The sequence below is a fragment of the Delphinapterus leucas genome, chromosome 8, assembly GCF_059928025.1.
Source record: "Delphinapterus leucas isolate spDelLeu-1000000601 "Yukka" chromosome 8, BTC_Dleu_Yukka2, whole genome shotgun sequence".
Lineage (NCBI taxonomy): Eukaryota > Metazoa > Chordata > Mammalia > Artiodactyla > Monodontidae > Delphinapterus > Delphinapterus leucas.
The window spans coordinates 93608923-93631289 of record NC_143136.1 but is presented as its reverse complement, the minus strand read 5'-3'; the positions used below and the strand labels follow the sequence as shown (position 1 = coordinate 93631289).

Genomic DNA, 22367 nt, shown 5'->3' with positions numbered 1-22367 from the left:
AGCTTTACTGATGATGTCTCTGAAAAGTTTTATTATGGTTGTACTGAAATTTCAGTGGTTTGTCCAAATGCTTTTGAGTAAGTAATCTCCTTGGTTTACAGTTTAAAGTTTTGCCAGGGGACTTCCCTTGTGGTCCAGTGGTTAAGACTCTGCACTCCCAATGCAGGGGGACTGGGTTCCATCCCTGGTTGGGGAACAAAGATCCCACATACTGCAACGAACCCACGTGCCCTAGAGCCCATGTGCTGCAACCAGAGAAGCCTGCGAGCGGAAACGAAGACCCAGAGCAGCCTAAATAAATAAATGAACTTTAAAAAAAATAAAGTTTCGTTAGAAAACAGCTGTCTATCTGAAGACTGAGAATTAATAACTTTCCTGGCTGGGTGAATAGCGTCTTTTTCCTTTTTTTAGGGAAAGGAGGAAGACCTAGAATTTATCTGTGGAATGCACTGTGTGGCTGCTAATCGTATCTTTGCTCCATTGATGGTTGGCCATGTTTAAAACTTAGTTGCATGAGAAAGAGAAAGAATAATGAAGTACAACGTGAACACAGGAATGTTTGCTCCCAAATCTTTTTATGTGAGAAGGGACTGGAACTAAAACCTCTCTGTCCTAGTGGCCTCTTTACTGCCTTCTTTCCTCCTTCCCACTGGTCCACAGTTCCCAGGGGAATGAGGGCAGAAGCTAAAGGGCTTAAATCTTTTAGTAAGCTAAGACAATCTCTGGTGGTCTCTTCCTCCGTCGCAGTTAGGACACTCTGATGAGAATATGCCTGGAAGCCAGCATACTGACAGTCAAATAAGAATTTTTTAATGGTTAATCACCAAATTGAAGTTTAAGTTCAACCCCTTGATTTAATCACTTTTCCTTCTGCCTTGTGGCTAATTACAGGTTGAGAAAACCTGGATAGCATGGTAAAGCAGTTAAGAACAGGAAGGGTAGTAATGTTCAGGTATCACACTTTACCTACAGAGAAATGAGGATTTTACTTCATTTCTAGTCTGGAATGTACTTGTGCTAATAGCCTTTTGAGTTTCAATTACTTGTCTATAAAATATAAATACTCTAGGAGTCCATCCATTTTAAACAAACCCATTGTAAGGAAAAGTGACTTTGCATCTGTAAAAACATTTGTTAAGTGCGTCTTTATACATTATCAGATCCCAAATTCAGCTTCACAAATATTAAAATAGGCCAAGGACATTAATAAGAATGAGTCATAAACCTTTGACAATGAACTTGTGGGGAAATGTCTGGGCTGGTAGATATGCTGACATTCCCTAGCAGATTTTGTTTGCCAAAGTGAGCTTGTCTAACAGTTTCTCATCTCTTCTGACAAAATAACGCAATCTTTAGCAATTAGAAGTTGTTAGCTGATTCACTTCGTCATAAAGCAGAAACTAACACACAATTGTAAAGCAATTATACTCCAATAAAGACGTTAAAAAAAAAAAGTTAGACAAAAAAAAAAGTTGTTTATGTGAATACAGCTTATGTAAGTGACTCAGCATGTGAGCAGCACTAAGTATGGCCTCACCTTCTTCCATCTTTCTGAGGTGAAGCACAATAAGGTTAGAGATTCGGCAGTATTCGGAGAAGCCCAGCCTTAAGGAGGCTTTCGGAACAGCATCTTGGTTCATGTCTTCACTGTGGCCATTAATTCCATTCACAGGAGCAGGGATATCAGCATGACCTAAGTGAAATATTAACTGTTTGAATCTTCTTTCTGTGCCTCCAATACTCCCCTATTAAATGTTTATAAATATACTACTTATATTTTAATACTAATTTTAAAACAACCATATAGTTATACTCAGTATTTAGTAATTGTACAAATAAATTAGAAAGTTTATAAATGTTACCAGTGAAGACAAAAACCCATTTGGAAGGGATGGGAAGATTGGGAGATAAAAGGATTTCATAATCTGAAAGTGCATTTGCAATATTAAGTCCACTATCTCCATTTTGGTGTTTTTTCTCTCAGTCTTTCAAGCATATATATTTTATATTAACTAATTATATTTTAACTTAGAAACAGTTAATAAAATTCAATATCCATTTTTTCCCCTTTTGCTAATAGACTTCACAACCATCAGTAAGTGCATTTTTACCATGACATCTCAGAGAACATTTTGGTCCCTAACTCTAGAACAGTCATGAACAGACACCTCACCATGGATGCCATCTGGGCCCTCATCTACCTCCATCTGGGCATCTTCATCTTGATCTAGATTGACATCAGGTGTTTCTACACGGATGATTGATTTATTCAGTAACCTGAAAGCTTCCTTCACATGTTTAGGCTGGACCTAAGCCAATCAAGATGAAGTAAATCAGTAAGCCAGTCTTTTTGATATAACAAACAGACTTTCTCCATATGAAATTACAGTGGCATTTTGGTTTTCTCACATTCTCCCTCTACACAACATAAAATATGAGAGAACACCATAAATTCACCAGAATGGTTAAAAGGACCGACAATATTGAGAATGTAGACAACTTTCATTCACTGCTGTTGGGAATATAAATTGTTACAACCATTATGGAAAACTGATTTTCAGGCTTTACTAAACTGCACACATCTACAATCTATGACCCAATGATTCCACTCCTAGGTACACACCAAACAGAAATGTACGTATAAATACATCAGATGAACTAAAAGACCTGCACATCCCAAAAGAACCCAAATTGGAACTATCCAAATGTCCATTAATAGAAGAATGAGCCAATCACTGTGATACATTCACTGATAGTTATGTGTATTTAACCACAACTGGGAGGGGAAAAAAGGTTGAAAACAACCTAACTAACCATCAGGAAAAGTATGGTTAGAATACTATATAACCATAAAGAAAAAAAAAAAAGGTTATCCTCAGAGAACAGTAGCAGTGACTGTAAACAAACTGAAAGGGTAGCTCTTAGAGATGCTAGTAAGGAATGTTCAACTTCCTGATCTGGGTATAGATTACATAGATATGTTCATTGAAAGTTAACAGAACTGTACACTTGTGATTTGTGCACTCTCTGTACGTATGTTTTGCCTCAAAAAAAAAAAGCCTACTTAGAAGAAAAATTACAAGTCTATTTGGGGGCAGGGGGAGACTCCTTTAAGTCCTTGTATGAATAATCAACAGTCTCTCTAAATCTACTCCCTTCCTAACGAGCTGAGCCCTATAACAATAGATAAACCCAGCAGAGCAGCCTTTTTTTTTTTTTCTTTAAATACATTACCACCTGCAATGAAACTTTAAGCCATTTGAGAACAGTCAATATCAAGACATATCCTAGTAAACTTACTGGTCTACAAAAATAAGAAAGAATACTTTGGAAAGAGAAAAATATCAAACTACTTATGGAGGAAAAATTAATAATCAAGGGCTGGCCTCAGATTTTCCAAAAGAACAAGTGATGTCAGGATACAATAGAAAATTTTATAAGAAAAGAAAGTATGAGCCAGAGGTTGGATGTCATTCAGGTAAAGACTACAAATAACCCTGTTGAACACTCAGGGAATATTATTCCCATGAACTCATCTTTTTCATCAAACCCTTGAAAAAAGGCCAATTTTCAATCAGCGAAGTGATAAGTTAAAAATCGTAACAAATTTATCTCCAATGATCATGCTTGCACATATTTAGCTACAAAACTAAGACTTAAACAAACGTGGGAATTAAGAGTGACAGAACAAAATGTAAATGGTATATGTCCTGAAGATGGAGGGGTACAGGGAGACCCGAGAGATGGGAGTAAATTTGCTGATAGCCCCCAAAATGAGCGGAAGACGTAAATAAACATTTCTCCAAAGACATATAGATGGCCAAGACGCATATGAAAAGATGCTCAACATCACTAACTACTAGAGAAATGCAAATCAAAACTACAATGAAGTATCACCTCACACCAGTCAGAATGGCCATCACCAAAAAATCTACAATTAGTGCTGGAGAGGGCATGGAGAAAAGGGAACCCTCTTGCACTGTTGGTAGGAATGTAAATTGATACAGCCACTGTGGAGAATGGTATGGAGGTTCATTAAAAAAACTAAAAATAGAATTACCATATGACCCAGCAATTCCACTACTAGGCATATACCCAGAGAAAACCATTAATTCAAAAAGACATATGCACCCCAATATTCATTGCAGCACTATTTACAATAGCCAGGTCATGGAAGCAACCTAAATGCCTATTGACAGATGAATGGTTAAAGAAGATGTGGTACATATATACAATGGAATATTACTCAGCCATAAAAAGGACAGAAATTGGGTCATTTGTAGAGGCGTGGATGGACCTAGAGACTGTCATACAAAATGAAGTAAGTCAGAAAGAGAAAAACAAATGTCATATATCAACACATATACGTGGAATCTAGAAAAATTGTACAGATCAAACTTTTTGCAAGGCAGAAAGACATAGAGAACAAACGTATGGACACCAAGGAGGGAAAGGGGAGGTGGGATGAATTGGGAGATTGCAACTGACATATATATACACTAATATGTATAAAATAGATAACTAATGAGAACCTGCTGTATAGCACAGGGAACTCCACTTTGCTGTACAGTAGAAACTAACACAACATTGTAAAACAACTATACCCCAATTAAAAAAAAATTTTGCTGATTGCCTCTCACCTGTAACAGATGATAAATCAAGCCATGGATAAGCATATCTGACTGTGCAAAGGTAAACAGTAAAATATTATTTACTAAAATCAGGTGGTTGGGAGGGAAGGGAAGAAGAAAGAAGATGAAACATGCTAATTTTATCACTTCATAGTAGAGAACCAATAGAGAACTAAGGGTACAATATAAAGTTATAATAATGAAAGTAACCACTAAAATAACTTTCTGAATCTCAGAACTACACATACAAGCAAAAGCAAAGTGACCACAAAATGAAAAATCATGTCAACTATAAAAAGAAAACAAAAACAAAACCAAAACCCCAAATAAACCTATCTCTCACACCAATAAATGTAAATGGGTTTAACTTACATGCTAAAAAAAATTTCTTTGCGTCACAAAACAAAATCCAACTCTATGCTGTTTATGTACATAAGACACACTTAAACTTACTCAGAAATGCCGAAAAATAGTAAAAAGTCAGGCAAAGGTATACCTAACAAAGAAAGCAAGGTGGAGTTCAGGCCAAAAGGCATAAATGAGACAAAGTTAGAGGGTACAAATCTCATGAAAATATATGTACCAGTTAAGAGAACAACAATATCAGTAAAATAGAATTTATAGGAGAAAAAAGGATAAATACAAAGAGACAATAACTATGTTGGTAGAGAAATAAAACCTATTCATAGGAGACTTTTCTTTTAATTAATTAATTAATTTTTGGCTGCATTGGGTCTTCGTTGCTGTGTGCAGGCTCTAGTTGCAGCGAATGGGGGCTACTCTTCATTGCGGCGCCCAGGCTTCTCCTTGCGGTGGCTTCTCTTGTTGCAGAGCATGGCCTCTAGGCACGTGGGCTTCAGTAGTTGTGGCTCACGGGCTCTAGAGCGCAGGCTCAGTAGCTGTAGCTCACGGGCTTAGTTGTTCCACAGCATGTGGGATCTTCCCAGACCAGGGCTTGAACCCTTGTCCCATGCGCATTGGCAGGCGGATTCTCAACCTCTGCACCACCAGTGAAGTCCCCATAGGAGACTTTTAACTTTCAATCTAGAGAAGATACAGTAGACCAAAAAACCCCACAAAAAAAATAGAAGACCTATGTAACCTAATAAGGTAACCTCCCCCTTCACAGATATATAAAATTATATACACTGTAAACAGAGACCAGGTCTTCCATTGAAGTGCTCATGGAACACTTATGGAAATGGGCTCTGGGCTACAAAGCATCCAAAAAACCAAATTCCAAAATACCAAAAAACTAAATGAGAAACATAGACATCATTTTCTAATCACAATGCAGTAAAATTAAAACAAGCAACCAAAAAAACACATTCTAACTGGATATTATTAAACTCTGAAACAACTCTTAGTAGTGGATACTTTTCTAGGAAAATGTAGCTTACCAAAACTGACCCAAGAAGAGACAGAAAATCTAAACAAGACTGACTTCCATGGCAGAAATTAAGAACCATGCACCCAAATTGTATACACTAGACCCAGAGAGTTTTACTTGAGAATTCATATCAGTAAAACAGCAGATAATTTTAATGCGATAGAAAACCATTCTAGAATAGAGAAAAAAGGGAAAAACTTTCAAAAATGTAAATGAAATAACCACGATAATAAAACAGACTGCAAAAACAAATGGAATCAATGTTTTTTATGAGTACTGCTTTAAAAATTCTAAATAACAGCAAACAGAAGCCAAATGCATTAAAAAAGTGGGATTTATTCCAGGAAGGCTTGACATTAGCAAGTCTATTAATTTATTTTTCATTTTAATAGATCCAGGAGAAAAAAAAATCATGATTAACTCTATACACACTAAAAAGACAACTGGCCAAAAAAAAAAAATCTTCTTGATAAAAATATTCAAGACATAATAATAAATGTATAGTTCCTATTGATAAAAACACATCGTATCTCAGCCACAGAGCCAATTAGGAACAAAAAAAAAATGTCCAATGTCATAATTATTAGACATTGTATTACAACAGCAAAAGTAAATTAGTGGAGAATATGGGAAAAGATTGTTTATTTTTCAATAAGAATAGAAAGAAAAACATATGCCATTTATCATTTGCAAATAAGAACAAAAATCTGGAAAATCAACAGACTCAACTGAAAAACTACTACAAACAAAAGGTATCAGTATGATACAAAACTAGCATACAGAAATCAATAGTTCATATATACAAGCAACAACCAGTTAAAATATAAAATGAAAAAAAGTCTACCTTCAATACCCACAAAAATAACAAAATATCAAGAAATAAATTCAACAAGAAACATGCAAAAATCATATGAACTTTAAAACCTATTGAGTGAAACAAAAGACATATGTGGAAAAATCTAGAAACAATAAATGCTGGAGAGGGTGTGAAGAAAAGGGAACACTCCTGCACTGCTGGTGGGAATGTGAACTAGTACAGCCACTATGGAGAACAGTATGAAGGTTCCTTAAAAAACTACAAATAGAACTACCATATGACCCAGCAATCCCACTACTGGGCATATACCCTGAGAAAACCATAATTCAGAAAGAGTCACATACCAAAATTTTCATTGCAGCTCTATTTACAATAGCCCAGAGATGGAAACAACCTAAGTGCCCATCATCGGATGAATGGATAAAGATGTGGCACATATATACAATGGAATATTACTCAGCCATAAAAAGAAACGAAACTGAGCTATTTGTAATGAGGTGGATAGACCTAGAGTCTGTCATACAGAGTGAAGTAAGTCAGAAGGAGAAAGACAAATACCGTATGCTAACACATATATATGGAATTTAAGAAAAAAAAATGTTATGAAGAACCTAGGGGTAAGACAGGAATAAAGACACAGACCTACTGGAGAATGGACTTGAGGATATGGGGAGGGGGAAGGGTGAGCTGTGACAAAGCAAGAGAGAGGCATGGACATATATACACTACCAAACGTAAGGTAGATAGCTAGTGGGAAGCAGCCGCATAGCACAGGGAGATCAGCTCCCTGCTTTCTGACCGCCTGGAGGGGTGGGATAGGGAGGGTGGGAGGGAGGGGGACGCAGGAGGGAAGAGATATGGGGACACGTGTATATGTATGGCTGATTCACTTTGTTGTGAAGCGGAAACTAACACACCATTGTGAAGCAACTGTACCCCAATAAAGATGTTAAAAAAAAAAAAAGACATAAGTGGAAAGATAATGAGGTCTCTGGTACTCAGAACTGTTAACGAATGTTTGCTTTTCTCATTCTAGACACCTGAAAGGAAGGCACTGCTTTAACCTCTTGAACTTAGGCATGGCCGTGTTAATTCCTCTGACCAATGAAATGTGACCAGCAGTGTCATGTCATTTCTAGATAGAAGGTTAAGGAATGGCATATGATTCACCTTGTCTTTTCTGTCTTCTGTGATCATGGAAGTGTATGTCAAGAAAGAACCTTTACATCAGCCTGAATTTCTGAGTGATGTGAAGCGCAGAGCCTCTGGGTAACATAAATGAACATGAAGCATGAGCAAAAAAATGTAATTGTTTCTGTTTTAAACAGCTGAGATTTTTATAGTGGCATAATCTAGATTCTAACCGCTATTACGCTTTCTTAGACAGAAAAAATCATCATAGAGAAGTCAATTCTCCATATTAACATATAAATTTAACATGTTCTCAATATCAATAATTTTTTGGGGGGTATACTATTTTTATTTTATTCATATTTAAATTTCACCTCAAATACTGAGCTCAAGTATATGCTGGCCCTATGTTCAGATTTTTGAAATAAAGATAAATGGACAGATAGCTTTAAGGGTGAATGTATTTCATATTTCACAATATATTCAACAATTAGGGAAAATCTAGGGGGTGGTATAATTATATACCTTTATACATTTAGTAGCACAAGTACAGGGAAAAGCCATGCAACTGGAGGAAAAACCCATTTCAGGGCTGAACAGAGAGGTCCTTGAAAGCCAACAGAATCTCCCCTTGACTTCAGACAAACCAAGGAGTCTGTCAGTATACAAAAACCACTGAATTCAGGAGCAATAGGATGGTATTAAGGAATTGGTTCTTGCCAATCAGGATTATGTGGGCCAGTCTGAAGTGAGCAGAGGTGGCTGGAGGCTGGAAATGTTGTAGCTCAAGTTCAGAATCTGTAGATTAGAACAGCAGTCTAGAGACAGAATGGTTAATGCTTTGTTCAAAAATTCCTGGGTTTTCCAAACAAGTTCCTAGGATGCTTTCCTCAAACAGTGAATATCAATCATCAATAAAAACCAAAACAAAACAAAGCCAGCTGGCTATTAAGTTCACAACAGCCAAAAGAGAACAATGCAGTGGAACATGCATTGGAACAAAAGTACAACAATGCAGTGGAACAAAAGAGAACATTTAAAATATTGTGGTACTAATGCAAGAGGAGGCTAAGACAGCACAGGAACAGAATTCAGGAAGAGATCCTAACAAACACAAGAATTTAATATATAATAAAAGCATACCAAACCAGTGTGGAAAAGATGGATTGTTCAGTAAGTGGTGTTGGAACAACTAGGAATCTAGCTGAAAAAGAATCAACTGATTTACACCTCACATCTTACAGAAGGATAAATACCAAATGTTTGAATGATTTAAATACAAACAATGAAACCATCTAAATGCTTGAGGAAATCCTGAGAAAATTCTTTTATAAACTTAGAGTGGGGGAGGCCTTTCTAGTAAAACAAAGTAAAAAGTGAACAAAGAATATGATCATAAAAGGAAGTAGAAATGGCTCTTAAATATATGCAAAAACACTCGATTTTATTCAGGAACTGCATCTGTGTATATATATATGCATATATATGTATATTTATTTTATATCATATGCATTTACTACCTACTGAAAAACCAAAAAAAGGAAAGAAAAATCTGTTAGAAATTCTCCAAGACACATCAGTTCTATGAAATTCATTTTAAGAAACATTACAATGAAGAAAAAAGGTACAAATGTTAGTATGGTTTTTAAGAATTCCCCTCCATCATGGCCTATTCTTTCTCTACAGATTCCACTATATTCCTCCCAATACCCTTCACTCTAAACTTTCCACCTTCACTCTAAAAATGCCTACCAAAATTCTATACACTCTTCAGTGATCCAGTTTAAATGTTGGCATCTCCCCAAACCCTCCACCTTTGTTATGAAATAATTCATTGATCTCTGTACTCTTTGCTGATGACACTCTATCTAATATCCTCTCTCATATTTCACATGCTTAATTAAACATATGTCTTGCTCCCACCAAACTATCAGCAATGGAAGACAGGGGCTCTTTTATTCATCTCCTAACTTACAAAGATGTCCACTAAATGTCAGGAGAATCAAAGAATAACAAGTAAGACAGTGTGAAAGTATTTTGTAAACAGTAAAGCACCACATCAGAGAATTTGAAAAATTAGACAAAAGGAAAAAAGCCAAAAAATGAAATCTATGAGATAGAAATGGTGAATGAAGTAAGAACAGTGGTTACTTCTGGGGAAGGAAGGGTGCAAGGGAACTTTTTAGGATGATGTAAACCTTCTATGTTACGAGCTGAGTGGCCACAAGGGTGTATGTAAAAAGTCAAAGCTGTACATTTTTATCTATGTGAATTATACCTCAATCATACTATTAAGAAAAATAGCCAAACTCCTTCCTCAAACAAAATCGTACACTGTCTAAAATATAAAGCTAGATAAAAGCAGGGCTTGTTTGCTTGAAGCAGAGATGAGGGCATCCTTCCACTCTGCCCCCCATTTACGCCCTAAATACCCACTGACATGTACCTGTAGAACCCAGGGCTCAAAGAACAATTTAATATACACGTTATACAAAGGAGAATTCCCTTATTAGGAGACTGGAGGCTACATTATCATATCCGTATCCCCTGCCCACAGACCTAGCACATTGTAGGATTTAAACAAATTTTCCTTGAATGAATGGCATTAATCTTGAACTCACCTCTATATGTATATACTCTATAATCTATGTCATGATTATCTCATTATCATTAATCTAACTGCTACATTCAATAAATGGTTGACAGCAACATTCTTCAAGGGGAAAACCCCAGGGTCAGGGGTCATGTATCCTATGAGCACTCAATAGTCATATAAAAATAAATCTGCAGCTAATGCTAGTATGTCCTATACCAAACATAAAAACAGCTTGTAAGCCAACAAATCAATTTCTCTTTCCCATTATGTTAGAGTGACTTTGATACCTCATCACAGCAGTGCATCCGAGCCATTGCTTCAGAGAGACGGATCATGCTCTCAAGCTGTCGCACTGTAATCCTCCATGAAGACTTGGTTACTCCAGAACCATCCCTCTGGCGGAGGCGTTTATACTGTTCCACAATGAAGTCCTCCGACTCCTTAGAAATCTGTTCCAGAATACCAGTGAAGTCAGAGCATTTCTACTTAATGGGAGCACCTTTAAACATTAAGTTTAAGAGCCTCCCAGGTGAAGATACTCTGGGGGAACTAAGAAGGTCAAAACTTTGAAACCAATGACAAGAAATTAATACTGAAATGCCTTTCAAAAGAAACGAATACAAAGGAGGACTATGAATTCCATGTACTAATTTTATGAATAGGAAGACAGTAGAGTTAGTATTTAAGCAAATGACCATTTCTAAACAAGGTATACTTTTATACCCAACATGCCAAAGCTCATTAAACAAATTACTGCTCAGGCTATTCTTGAGGCTCAGTTAATTAACTTATGCAGTCTTTGGGAAAAAGAAAAGTCAATATATATAATACTGCCCCCTATCAGTGGCTTCACGTTCTGTGGTTTCAGTTACCTGTGGTCACCTGAAGTCTGAAAATATTAAACAGAAAAACCCAGAGATAAACAATTTATAAGTTTTAAATTGTGCACCATTCTGAGAAGTGTGATGAAATTTTACGCTGTCCAATGTCCCATCTGGGACAAGAATCATCCCTTTATCCAGTGTATCCACACTGTATATGTTACCTGCTTATTAGTCACTTAGTAGCCATTTTGGTTATCAGATCAACTGTTAGGGTAACGTGGTGCTTGTGTTCAAGTAACCCTTATTTTACTTAATAATGGCCTCAAAGTGCAAGAGTAGTAATGCTGGCAATTCAGATATTCTCTTATTGTGCCTAACTTATAAACTGAACTTTATCACAGGTATGTACGTATAGGGCTTCGTACTATTTGTGGTTTCTGGCATCCACTGGGGGTCTTGGAACATATCCCCTACTGTATATATACCTTATTATTAGTTAAATAATAACAACAAAATGAGGCATACTAAAGAATACTGTTTTTCAGAGCAAGGAACTAAGCATATTAAGGAAGCATGCCAAAGTCAAGAGGGACCAGCGTAGTCAGGGAGAACAAATGCCTCTGCAAACAAAAGTGCTTTACCCTTCCCTTGGGATAGTGAGAGTCAATCCCAATATTAAGTGAAGGTGATAGATAATTAAAATCTAAGCATAACTCCCAAAAGTCAAGCCAGAAAGAGTGTAAAAACCTCAACCAGAATCAAACAATTTTTTTTTGTACTCTACTTTAGGAAAATGTCAAAAAAATATGCATTATGGAGGTTTATCTTAAAAATAAATGTCCAAGTGAGCACCCTGGATCCTGTATTGTAAAAGTTACTCATGTTCATTACAATAACCTAGAGGAATACAAGCTTTCCTCAGAGATAGATTTGAGAGCATTCAGTAGACTACTGATTTAAGCACATGCAGTTTTAAGATTGTTAGGAATAATGGTTGAAATAAAAGGATATCCTACTTTATTTGGTTATTTAAAACTGTTCACCCATAAAAATCTTTTTATTATACCTAAAAAGTTAAAGAAATGGAATTTTTCAGACTTTTAAAAAATTCCCTTTCTCAAGTCTCTCTGAGGAAACAAACTGTTCTCAAAAAAACCAAAAACAAACCAGAAAACCCAAACTAAAATGAAACCAACCAACTAACCAACCAAATGACCTTAAAAAAACACCCAAACAAGTCAGGTTCAGTTAATTTCCATACAACGCTTTCGTTTAAATGCCACTTTCATATACTTATTATGCCCAATTACAGTACAAAAGGGCAGGTTACCTTGGGCTTAAACTGTCTTGCAAAAAGAAGATACCTCCTGATATCATCAAGGGAATACACACGATCAATTGATTCTTCAATTCTTGAATGCAAGTCTACTATTCGCCTGGCGATAGCATAGTCTGTAACCTAATTCAAAATAAGAAAGTCATTTTAATCAGTTATAGTAATATCCACTCCAGACTATCCCAGGCATTAAGAAATTTTTTATAGCTAACAACAAGCTCTAATATGCCACCATAAGATGTATTAATGGGTTCAAGTTTCTGACGAAAATTTAGTACCACATCCAAAATCAAAAGTTTAAATGTATACCTTTGCCCTACTCTAAGACTATTCCTGAAGGAATTTACTGACTTTAATATGGCAGAAATAAGGGCCCTAAGTGTGTCTAGAAGCATTAATTCATGCAACCCTCACAAAAAATTTATTAGGTAGATAATTATTACCCCCATTTTACAGATGAATAAATTGAGGCCTGGAAAGATTAAGTAACTTGTCCACACAGTTAGTAATAGAGCAAGGATTTGAAGAGTCTAGTTTCAGAGTCCATCCTCTACATTACGTTGCCGCTTATGAACATACGAATGATGATCATCACAGAACCGTTATTAACATTGAAAAAAATAAAGTCACACTAAAAATATGCAATACTCTCAAATAGTACAGAAAAAAAAAAAGTAGAGATACACAGCAAACAGTAAAGGAAATGGGGCAAAAAGTTACTGTGAACTGAATAAAGGGTATATGAGTATTATATGCACTATTATATTTCCTGCAACTTTTCTGTAAGTTTGAAATTATTTGTAATTAAAAAACTAATTTAGTAAATTATATATAGACAGAAATATATGAAAATCAGACAATGTCCAACAATGGGGGGGAGGGGACTGGGTTAAACATTTATATAGATTTGTGAAGGAAAAGAACCAAACCCAAATATAAAAAACGAAAACCCTCTAAACATTCACATTAATGTAAGGCAAATTTTATCTAGATGAATTTAAAATTTTGCCGTAAGCAAGAGGTATGCATTGTTCCTAATGTACTGTAGGACCTCCATGCTCAGCAATTAAAAGTACAGTACAACATGACCTTCTACAGAAGGTCATGTTGTACTTCTGTGCACATCTGAGATGTGCAATGTTGTTAAATATTTAAGTCTAAGTATAAATAACTCTAATACTGACATGTTAGAATGTAAGTAAATCTGCAGTTTTTTAAAAAAAAATTTTATTTCTTTCTTTATTTATTTATGGCTGCATTGGGTCTTTTTTGCTGCACGCAGGCTTTCTCTAGTTGCAGCGAGAGGGGGCTACTCTTCATTGAGGTGGCTTCTTTTGTTGTGGACCATGGGCTTTAGGTGTGCGGGCCTCAGTAGTTGTGGCACACGGGCTCACTAGTTGTGGCTCGTGGGCTCTAGAGCAGAGGCTCAGTAGTTACGGCGCACGGGCTTAGGGCCTCAGTAGTTGTGGCACACGGGCTCACTAGTTGTGGCTCGTGGGCTCTAGAGCAGAGGCTCAGTAGTTACGGCGCACGGGCCTAGTTGCTCCACAGCATGTGGGATCTTCCCAGACCAGGGCTCGAACCCGTGTCCCCTGCATTGGCAGGCAGATTCTTAACAACTGTGCCACCAGGGAAGTCCCTAAATCTGCAATTTTATATTCAATCTTAATACTCTTACATAGTTAGGAAAAAAAAATGTGACATGCAATAATTTGATAGGAAGACAGAGGAAGACAAATGACTCAATTTGAAAAAAAAGAAAAAGAAAAATTTGTTTGGTACCCCAATTCTTTTCAACCTTAATGAAAGAACAAAAACAAAAACAAAAATCTAATAAAAATCATGGGCTTCCTGGTGGCGCAGTGGCTGAGAATCCGCCTGCCGAAGCAGGGGACACGGGTTCGTGCCCCGGTCTGGGAGGATCCCACATGCCATGGAGCGGCTGGGCCCGTGAGCCATGGCCGCTGAGCCTGCGCGTCCAGAGCCTGTGCTCCGCAACAGGAGAGGCCACAACAGTGAGAGGCCCGCGTACTGCAAAAAAAAAAAAAAAAAAAAAAACTTAAAGAGTATGGTTGGGAATTAACTGAAATACTTTTTTTTTGAGAATTAAAAAACAGTAACAAGGGGACTTCCCTGGTGGTCCAGTGGTTAAGAATCTGCCTTCCAATGCAGGGGACGTGGGTTTGATCCCTGGTCAGGGAACTAAGATCCCACATGCCGTGAAGCAACTCAGCCTGCGCGCCACAACTACTGAGCTCACATGCCACCACTACTGAGCTTGTGCGCCTCAATTAGAGATCCTGAGTGCCACAAACTACAGAGCCCACGTGCCCTGGAGCCTGTGCACCAAAACTAGAGAAAACCTGCGTGCCACACTAGAGAGAAGCCTGCGCAACACAACAAAAGATCCCACGTGCCACAACTAAGACCCAGTGCAGCCATAAATAAATAAGTAATAAATCTTAAAAAAAAACAAAACAAAAACAGCAACAAAACCAAAAAACTTGATGTTCAACACAATTAAGCAGAACCAGCAATTCAAGTGATTTTCAGTTGCTTAATAAACCCGTGTCCAATCCTGTGCCACTCTGAGAGAAATGAAAGGTCAGTGACAACATATGCACCAGTTCTTCAGGAGTACATCCTCCAGGCTTGTCTCACTCAATTACTCAAACTGGAAATAATAAAGGAAGCTCAGAGCGATAGCTCATAGTTACCTCATTACATTCATCCACAAGTATAAAGAAGAGATCAAATCGGGACATGATAGGAGCTGACAAGTTTATATTCTGTTTCAGTGATTTTGATCTGTCATAGTGTCCACTGATTGGGTTTGCTGCTGCCAAAATGGATGTCCTGGCATTTAGAGTAGCCTGACCACAAAAGGAAAAATCGTGACAGGTTTAAAAAGACAACTGTAATGGCATATGACAAAATGCTCAACCTCATTCATAATGAACTAAATGCAAACCAAAAGAATAAGATATCATCTTTCACCCAGTGAATCATCAAAATTAAAGTCTGATAATATATAGCAACAGGTACTCCCATATGATGTTGATGGTATGATGTGCACACCCTTTAAGCCAGCAATTTCTTACTGAGAATTTATCTTGCAGCTAGGTACAGGAAGATATGTACAAGGATATTTACAATATTGTTTGTAATACTAAAGGCTGGAAATGACCTGAATGTCACTCTTCTTTATAAGAGTCTAATGAGCCAAACTGGGGTATGTACAATTGAAAATCATGGAGTAATAAAAAGACAAGTGGATCTAATATATACTGGTATAGAAAGATTACCAAAATAAAATTATGAAGTTAAATGAACAAGGAACAAAACTGTATGTGTATTATGCTTATTTATGATAAAATATTCCTAAAAGGGACATAAACTCAGCAGATACTTCTGAGTATCTACTGGTGCTAGGAGTTGGAGGGGAAGATTTCTCTTTTTAACTTATGGTTTAATGTATTGCTTACATTTTTCTTAACTATTTGAATGTATTACTTTTATTTTTAAAGTTTGATTTCTCTCTAATGCTAGTTACAAAATTGTACTTATTATTTTCATTTAAATAATCCATCGACTTGATTAATAATCCTCAAGGCTGTGTTTTCCGTTTCAGTAAACTGCATTTCATGTTGAAGTAATGCATTTTATCCAAGTGATCGTCTAGAGCTACATTAATCTACAAGGCTAAGGCGAGATGCAATGGAACAGAAGTGGACACACGTACCTTCACTCCTGCTTTAGTGATGGAGATGGTCTGCTGTTCCATAGCTTCGTGAATAGCAACTTGATCCCGCACCTCCATCTTATCAAATTCATCAATACAACACACACCCTGTAACCAAACAAACCTAGCATAAGAAACTGCCTTTCAGATGTCAAACGGCAAGGAAACTCAGAGTTTGCTACCACAGAGACCTTTCAGTTCTTTTAAACAACTAAGATAGGTAAGTAAGCAATCCTAACTCCCTCTACTAGAATAAGACAGTACAATAGTTCCCAGAGCTCGAGGCAACCATACTCTTTTGACTCATTTTAAACCAAGAGTGAAACTAAAAACATGCAGTTACTTACTGCACTTTTATTCAACATCAAAACCTTGTGTAAATCTCAGGGTCAAAATATTCTGGGTTACCTCAGTGTTGACTTTAGGCTGGGAAAGTGAAGGATGGAGTTGGAACATAATGTTTATAACTATATATAGCTACAATTTACACGCATTCACAGAGCTAACTGATCTATGACAAATACAAGCAAAATGCAATAGATATACTCATAGATGTGTCACAGTCTAGAAAGGAAAACTGCTGAGAAGTACTAGTCACAGCAAACACACAAGCTCAGGGCAAGTAATACGTTCTAGAGAAGTTCAGAAAGTGCTGATTAAGGATGACAATCCCAATTTCTAGATTAATAAAACCATGAATTATTTACTAAAAGTACTTATTAAAAAGAGGACATCTCCTTAATAGGAACTTATAGGCCTTTATTGATAGGGATGGGGATATTCTGATTTCTTTATATCCAAGAAGGTAAAATGTTCTTACATTATCAGCCAGCATCAAAGCTCCAGCCTCAATGACAAACTCATGAGATTCTTCATCTCTCACAACAGCTGCTGTTAAGCCAGCAGCACTGGATGCTTTGCCACTGGTATAGACAGCTCTGGGACTGAATTCCTCCACGTGCCTGTTCAAGGTTATCATATTCATTAATATATGACTACAAAGCAACCTTTTCAGGATTATCAGCTGGTTATGGCTTATGTCAAGTAAGAATTTAAATTTCTAAAAGAACATTTGAAAGAGGCATTAAGAAAAAAAGCAATTCATAAAGACACATGCCATAGACCAAAGAGAAAGCCTTTTCTCCTTTGGTCTTTTAAATAGGTCAAATCCATTCCTGTTAAAGGAAGATGAAGTTCATACATGGCAAAAACAATAATAAACAGTTCAGCAAAAGTGATCTATTAGAAGGCCCTGCACTTAAAACGAAAACAAACAAAAAACAAAACAAAACAAACAAACAACAACAACAAAAAAAAGAAAAGAAAACAAAACAAGATGGGACATTTATTCCAAAAAGGCAAGGCTGGTTTAACATCTAAGAATCAATAACATGCCTTATTAAAAAATGATAAGAACCACCTTAACAGATGCAGAAAAAGCATGTCAAAAAATCTAACAGCCATCATGATAAAAACTCAACCAACTAGAAGAGACTTCCCCTCAATCTGGTAAAGGGCATCTATGAAAACCCACAGCTAACGTCATACATAATGGTAAAAGGCTGAACGCTTTCCCCCTAAGAGCAGGAACAAGACTTAGGGGTCTGCTCTTGCCACTTCTATTCAACATTATACTGAAAGGTTCAGCCAGGGCAACTAGGCAAGAAAACGTCACCCAGATTTGAAAGAAACAACAACTATCACCATTTGCAGTTAACATGATCTTGTCGACAGAAAATCCTATGAAATCCACTATAACAGAACTAATAAGTCAGTTCTTGCGATGCTGCAAAATAAAAGATCAATAATTGTATTTCTACACACTTGCAATAAACAACCCAAAAATTTAACTAAGAAAACAGTTCCATTTACAATAGCATCAAAAATAATAAAATACTTAGAAGTTTAATAAAAGAAGAGCAAGCTTATACTCTGAAAACTACAAAACATTATTGAAAGAAATTAAAGAAGACCAAGATATCCCATGTTAATGGATCAAAAGACTTAATATTGTTAAAAAGCAAACAATCGTGTACAATACTGTTCAGAGGCAACACTGCAGTACATCTTTCTGTGGTGGTGGTGGGAGAGGTGGGAGGCAGGGGCAGAGGAAATGAGGAGAAAAAAAGAGAATTCTCTTAACACAGGACTATTACCTTCAAATCTAGAACTCAGTCCCTGATATACTTGAAGGAAATAGTATTTAATTATAAAACTTCAACTAAAAATGTTTCAGCTTCTAGAACATTTCCATGTTAAAAATTTCCCAGACAAATAAAGGAAAGGCAGCTTGATATAGTATGAAGAGCACATGCTTGGCAGTCAAAATGCTAAGTTCTAATATTCATGGCTTAGAGGCACTTGTCAGCTCTATGCAGTTAGGCAAATCACTGAGGCTCAGAGAAGTTTTGATTGTCTCCCTAAAAGAAGAGAATAATATTACATGCCTGTCTGGATGCTGGTAGGATAAGACATAACACACACACACACACACACACACACACACACACACACACACACACACAGCACCAAGAACACAGCAAGTGCTCAAAAACTGGTTGCTCTTATCTTGACCTCTAAGTTTCTTAAAAGTTTGAAAGTAAGCAAGTGTTTTATTATAGCTTTTAAAAATAAGCAAAAATTGCTAAAGTAGTACTCATACTGATACGTTTAGCATAAAATGTCTCATCTTTATCACACTGTTTTTGGAAAGAGTGTCCTCTTTAAGAACCTTAAGCATGTTTGTATTCTTAATCTCAGCAATCCTATGCCTAGGAATTTACCCAAAGGAAAATAATAAAATAAAAACTTATACACATTATGATGTTCACTGTATTTGACTATTAAAATAAATTACTGTTAAATTGTCTAATATCAGGCTAGGGGAATGATTTTGTAAGTTATACCAACAAAAAACAACAATCATGAAAATAAAGAAACATGGAAAAATATTTAGGGTAAATTAAAATTATGCATGCTGTGACTTACAACCATGAAAATATATATTCATATATTCAAAGACTTTTACACAAAGATTAAAAAAATTCTATGTGGGACTGGAATTACAGACAATTTTTCCCTATTCCCCAAAATTGTAAAATGTTCTTACATTCTACTTAACAAATTAAGGTGTACGTAACCTAAGTTATATATTCAACAGTCATAATTTATACTCCTGCTCCGGTAAGGGCACACTGACTGCATTCTTGGTAGCACAGAAAGCCTGGAACTACGCATATTGTTTTCTCTGCTGTACTATCTCAGGCAAACACTTACTTGAGAAACTGGCTCTTAGCTGTACTTGGGTCACCAACAATGCAAACATTTATGTCCCCTCGAAGAGAGGTTCCTTCCCCTGTTGTCTTTGGAACACCACCAAAGAGCATCAGCAAGATACCCCGTTTTACTTCGTCATTGCCTGAAATGAAAATCCAAGGTATTTTTCAACATGAGGTTAAACAATTTCACAGGAAACTACAAAGGCATATTTACCAACCAAAAGAGCAGAGACCACTGAAGCAAAGCTAAGACTAGAGTAAAAATATCTGGTTCTTGTCCTGTGAATGTAAAGTCACCCAGTCACTGTCCTAATGTCTTCACCTAATCATAGATGGCAATGCTCTCCATTCTAAGAGCCTCTCCTTGTCCGTAAGTCCTACTTCCTAAACAAAGCCTTTCCCTATGTCACAGTCCTCCAATATCTCTCCCCATAAATAAACTATGTCCACTACAGCCTACCACATTTGCTAGTTCTTTCTAAAGGCAAGTCTTACAGCTCTACCAAGAGTTTGAGGAAATGGTCCATGACTTACTTCTTTTGTATCAGGTACAGTGACCCATGCTGAATATAAATACAAGCTAATTGAACTGATATGGATTAGATAAAATGCTGAATGTGTTACAGCTGCTTCTGAGAACTGTTTATAAATGCAATATAAGAAGGAAATGCACAATTAAAAAAAAAAAGACAACACCAGATTTTTAGAAATGTGATACCAGAAGAAACATTTTTCCATTTTAGTTATTATGACTTTCTGTGAATTCCATCAACAAAGTGCTAGGTGCATTTATACAAAACACTCCTTAAAAGCAAAAAATTAAAAATCCAATCCAAAAACAAAATTTCTCTGACTCATAACCTATATGAAACAAATATGTTGGAGGTGTGGTAGTTTTAAAATGGCCCACAAATTATTTGATAATCCGCTTTTCTAGATGGAGCTTAATTCTCCTCTCCTTAAGTGTGGCTGGGCTTAGCAACTTGCTTCCCACAAATAGCCAATGGTAGAAGTGAAGGTGTCTTAACTTCTGACACTAGGTCCTGAGAAGCACTTTGCTTCCTCCTTGCTCTGCTCTCTTGGATTGCAGGCTCTGGGGGAAGCCAGCTGCTGTGTTGTGAGGACACTGAACCAGCTCAATGGAAGAGACTCATGTGGCAAGGAACTGAGGCTTCCAGCTGACAACTAGCACTAACATAAGCAGTGAGTAAGCTCCCTTGTCAGTGGATTCTCCAGCCCAAGTCAAGCCTTCAGATGACTGCAGCCCCAGATGACGTCTTGGCTACAAACTCATCAAAGACTGAGCCGGAACCACCTAGCTAAGTCTCTCTCAAATTTCTGACCTATAGACTGTATGAGATAACGTTTGTTGTTTCAAGCCATGAAGTTTTGGTATAATTTGTTATGTAGCAACAGTTTAATTTACGGGGGAATGGAGCAACATAAAATTTGACACCTACTCATTATAAGGGAGGACACTCTAAAATCCACAAAGGATTATTAACATAAAAGAATTTCAGTTCAATTTCACTGACCAAATATTTAAGTAGAAAAAAAGGTTAATTTTCAATGATTAAAAATGTATACCTAGGGGCTTGCCTGGTGGTCCAATGCTTAAGAATCTGCCATCCAATGCAGGGGACGCGGGTTCAATCCCTGGTCAGGGAACTAACATCCCACGTGCCGCAGTGCAACTAAGCCCGTGCACCACAACTAGAGAGCCTGGATACCACAACTACTGAGCCTGCATGCTCTAGAGCCCGTGTGCCACGACTAGAGAACCCACACACACCACAACTAGAGAGAAGCCCATGCACTGCAATGAAGAGCCCACACACCACAATGAAAGATCCCGCGTGCCGCAACTAAGACCCAATACAGGCAAATAAATAAACAAATAAATATTTGTAAAAACCCCAATAGCTTAAAAATATATGTATATACCTAAGAAAAATACCCATAATCTTTTTTTTTTAAAAGATGTTGGGGGTAGGAGTTTAATTAATTAATTTATTTTTGCTGTGTTGCATCTTCGTTTCTGTGCAAGGGCTTTCTCTAGTTGTGGCAAGCGGGGGCCACTCTTCATCGCGGTGCACGGGCCTCTCGCTATGGCGGCCTCTCTTGTTGCGGAGCACAGGCTCCAGATGCGCAGGCTCAGTAGTTGTGGCTCACGGGCCTAGTTGCTCCGCGGCACGTGGAATCCTCCCAGACCAGGGCTTGAACCCGTGTCCCCTGCATTAGCAGGCAGATTCTCAACCACTGCGCCACCAGGGAAGCCCCAAGTACCCATAATCTTATGAATTCTTGCCATAACTCCAACTGAATGCGGAAGATAAGGATGGAAAAAACAAGGGTAAAGCATGAGGCCTGAAAATTTAGTCAAATCCTCAACACACAAGGGGATTTAATGAAGTGAGCAGCTAGTAACCAAGAGCTAAGAAAATATGAAGAAACCACAAGCTATAGGCATAGTAATATAGCCAAAAAACATCAAGAAATCTCTCTCCACCATGAAAACTAAAAAGAAAAATAAGATCAGGATATTAATCTGGCATATTAGAGTATACTTAAGTGCAGTTCTATCCTAAAGCCACAAAAAAAGAAGACTAAATGACCTTTTTT

The 22367-nt window shown here is 37.1% G+C and overlaps 1 protein-coding gene across 2 annotated transcripts in view; it reads right to left on the bottom strand.

Annotated features, from left to right (window-relative positions):
* The window catches only part of MCM6 (minichromosome maintenance complex component 6), a 44740-nt gene that overhangs the window by 4706 nt on the left and 17667 nt on the right, over positions 1–22367 (bottom strand). Inside the window, exons 8-15 of one of the 2 annotated variants that reach the window (XM_022569625.3) lie at positions 19744–19885; positions 17288–17429; positions 16468–16575; positions 15443–15598; positions 12720–12848; positions 10853–11014; positions 2174–2309; positions 1538–1693 (exon numbers count right to left, since the gene is read on the bottom strand). In XM_022569625.3, coding sequence (XP_022425333.1) covers positions 1538–1693; positions 2174–2309; positions 10853–11014; positions 12720–12848; positions 15443–15598; positions 16468–16575; positions 17288–17429; positions 19744–19885 — 1131 coding nt within the window. The remainder of the gene's footprint in view (positions 1–1537; positions 1694–2173; positions 2310–10852; positions 11015–12719; positions 12849–15442; positions 15599–16467; positions 16576–17287; positions 17430–19743; positions 19886–22367) is intronic. The other variant, XM_089916053.1, reaches the window with a different exon arrangement.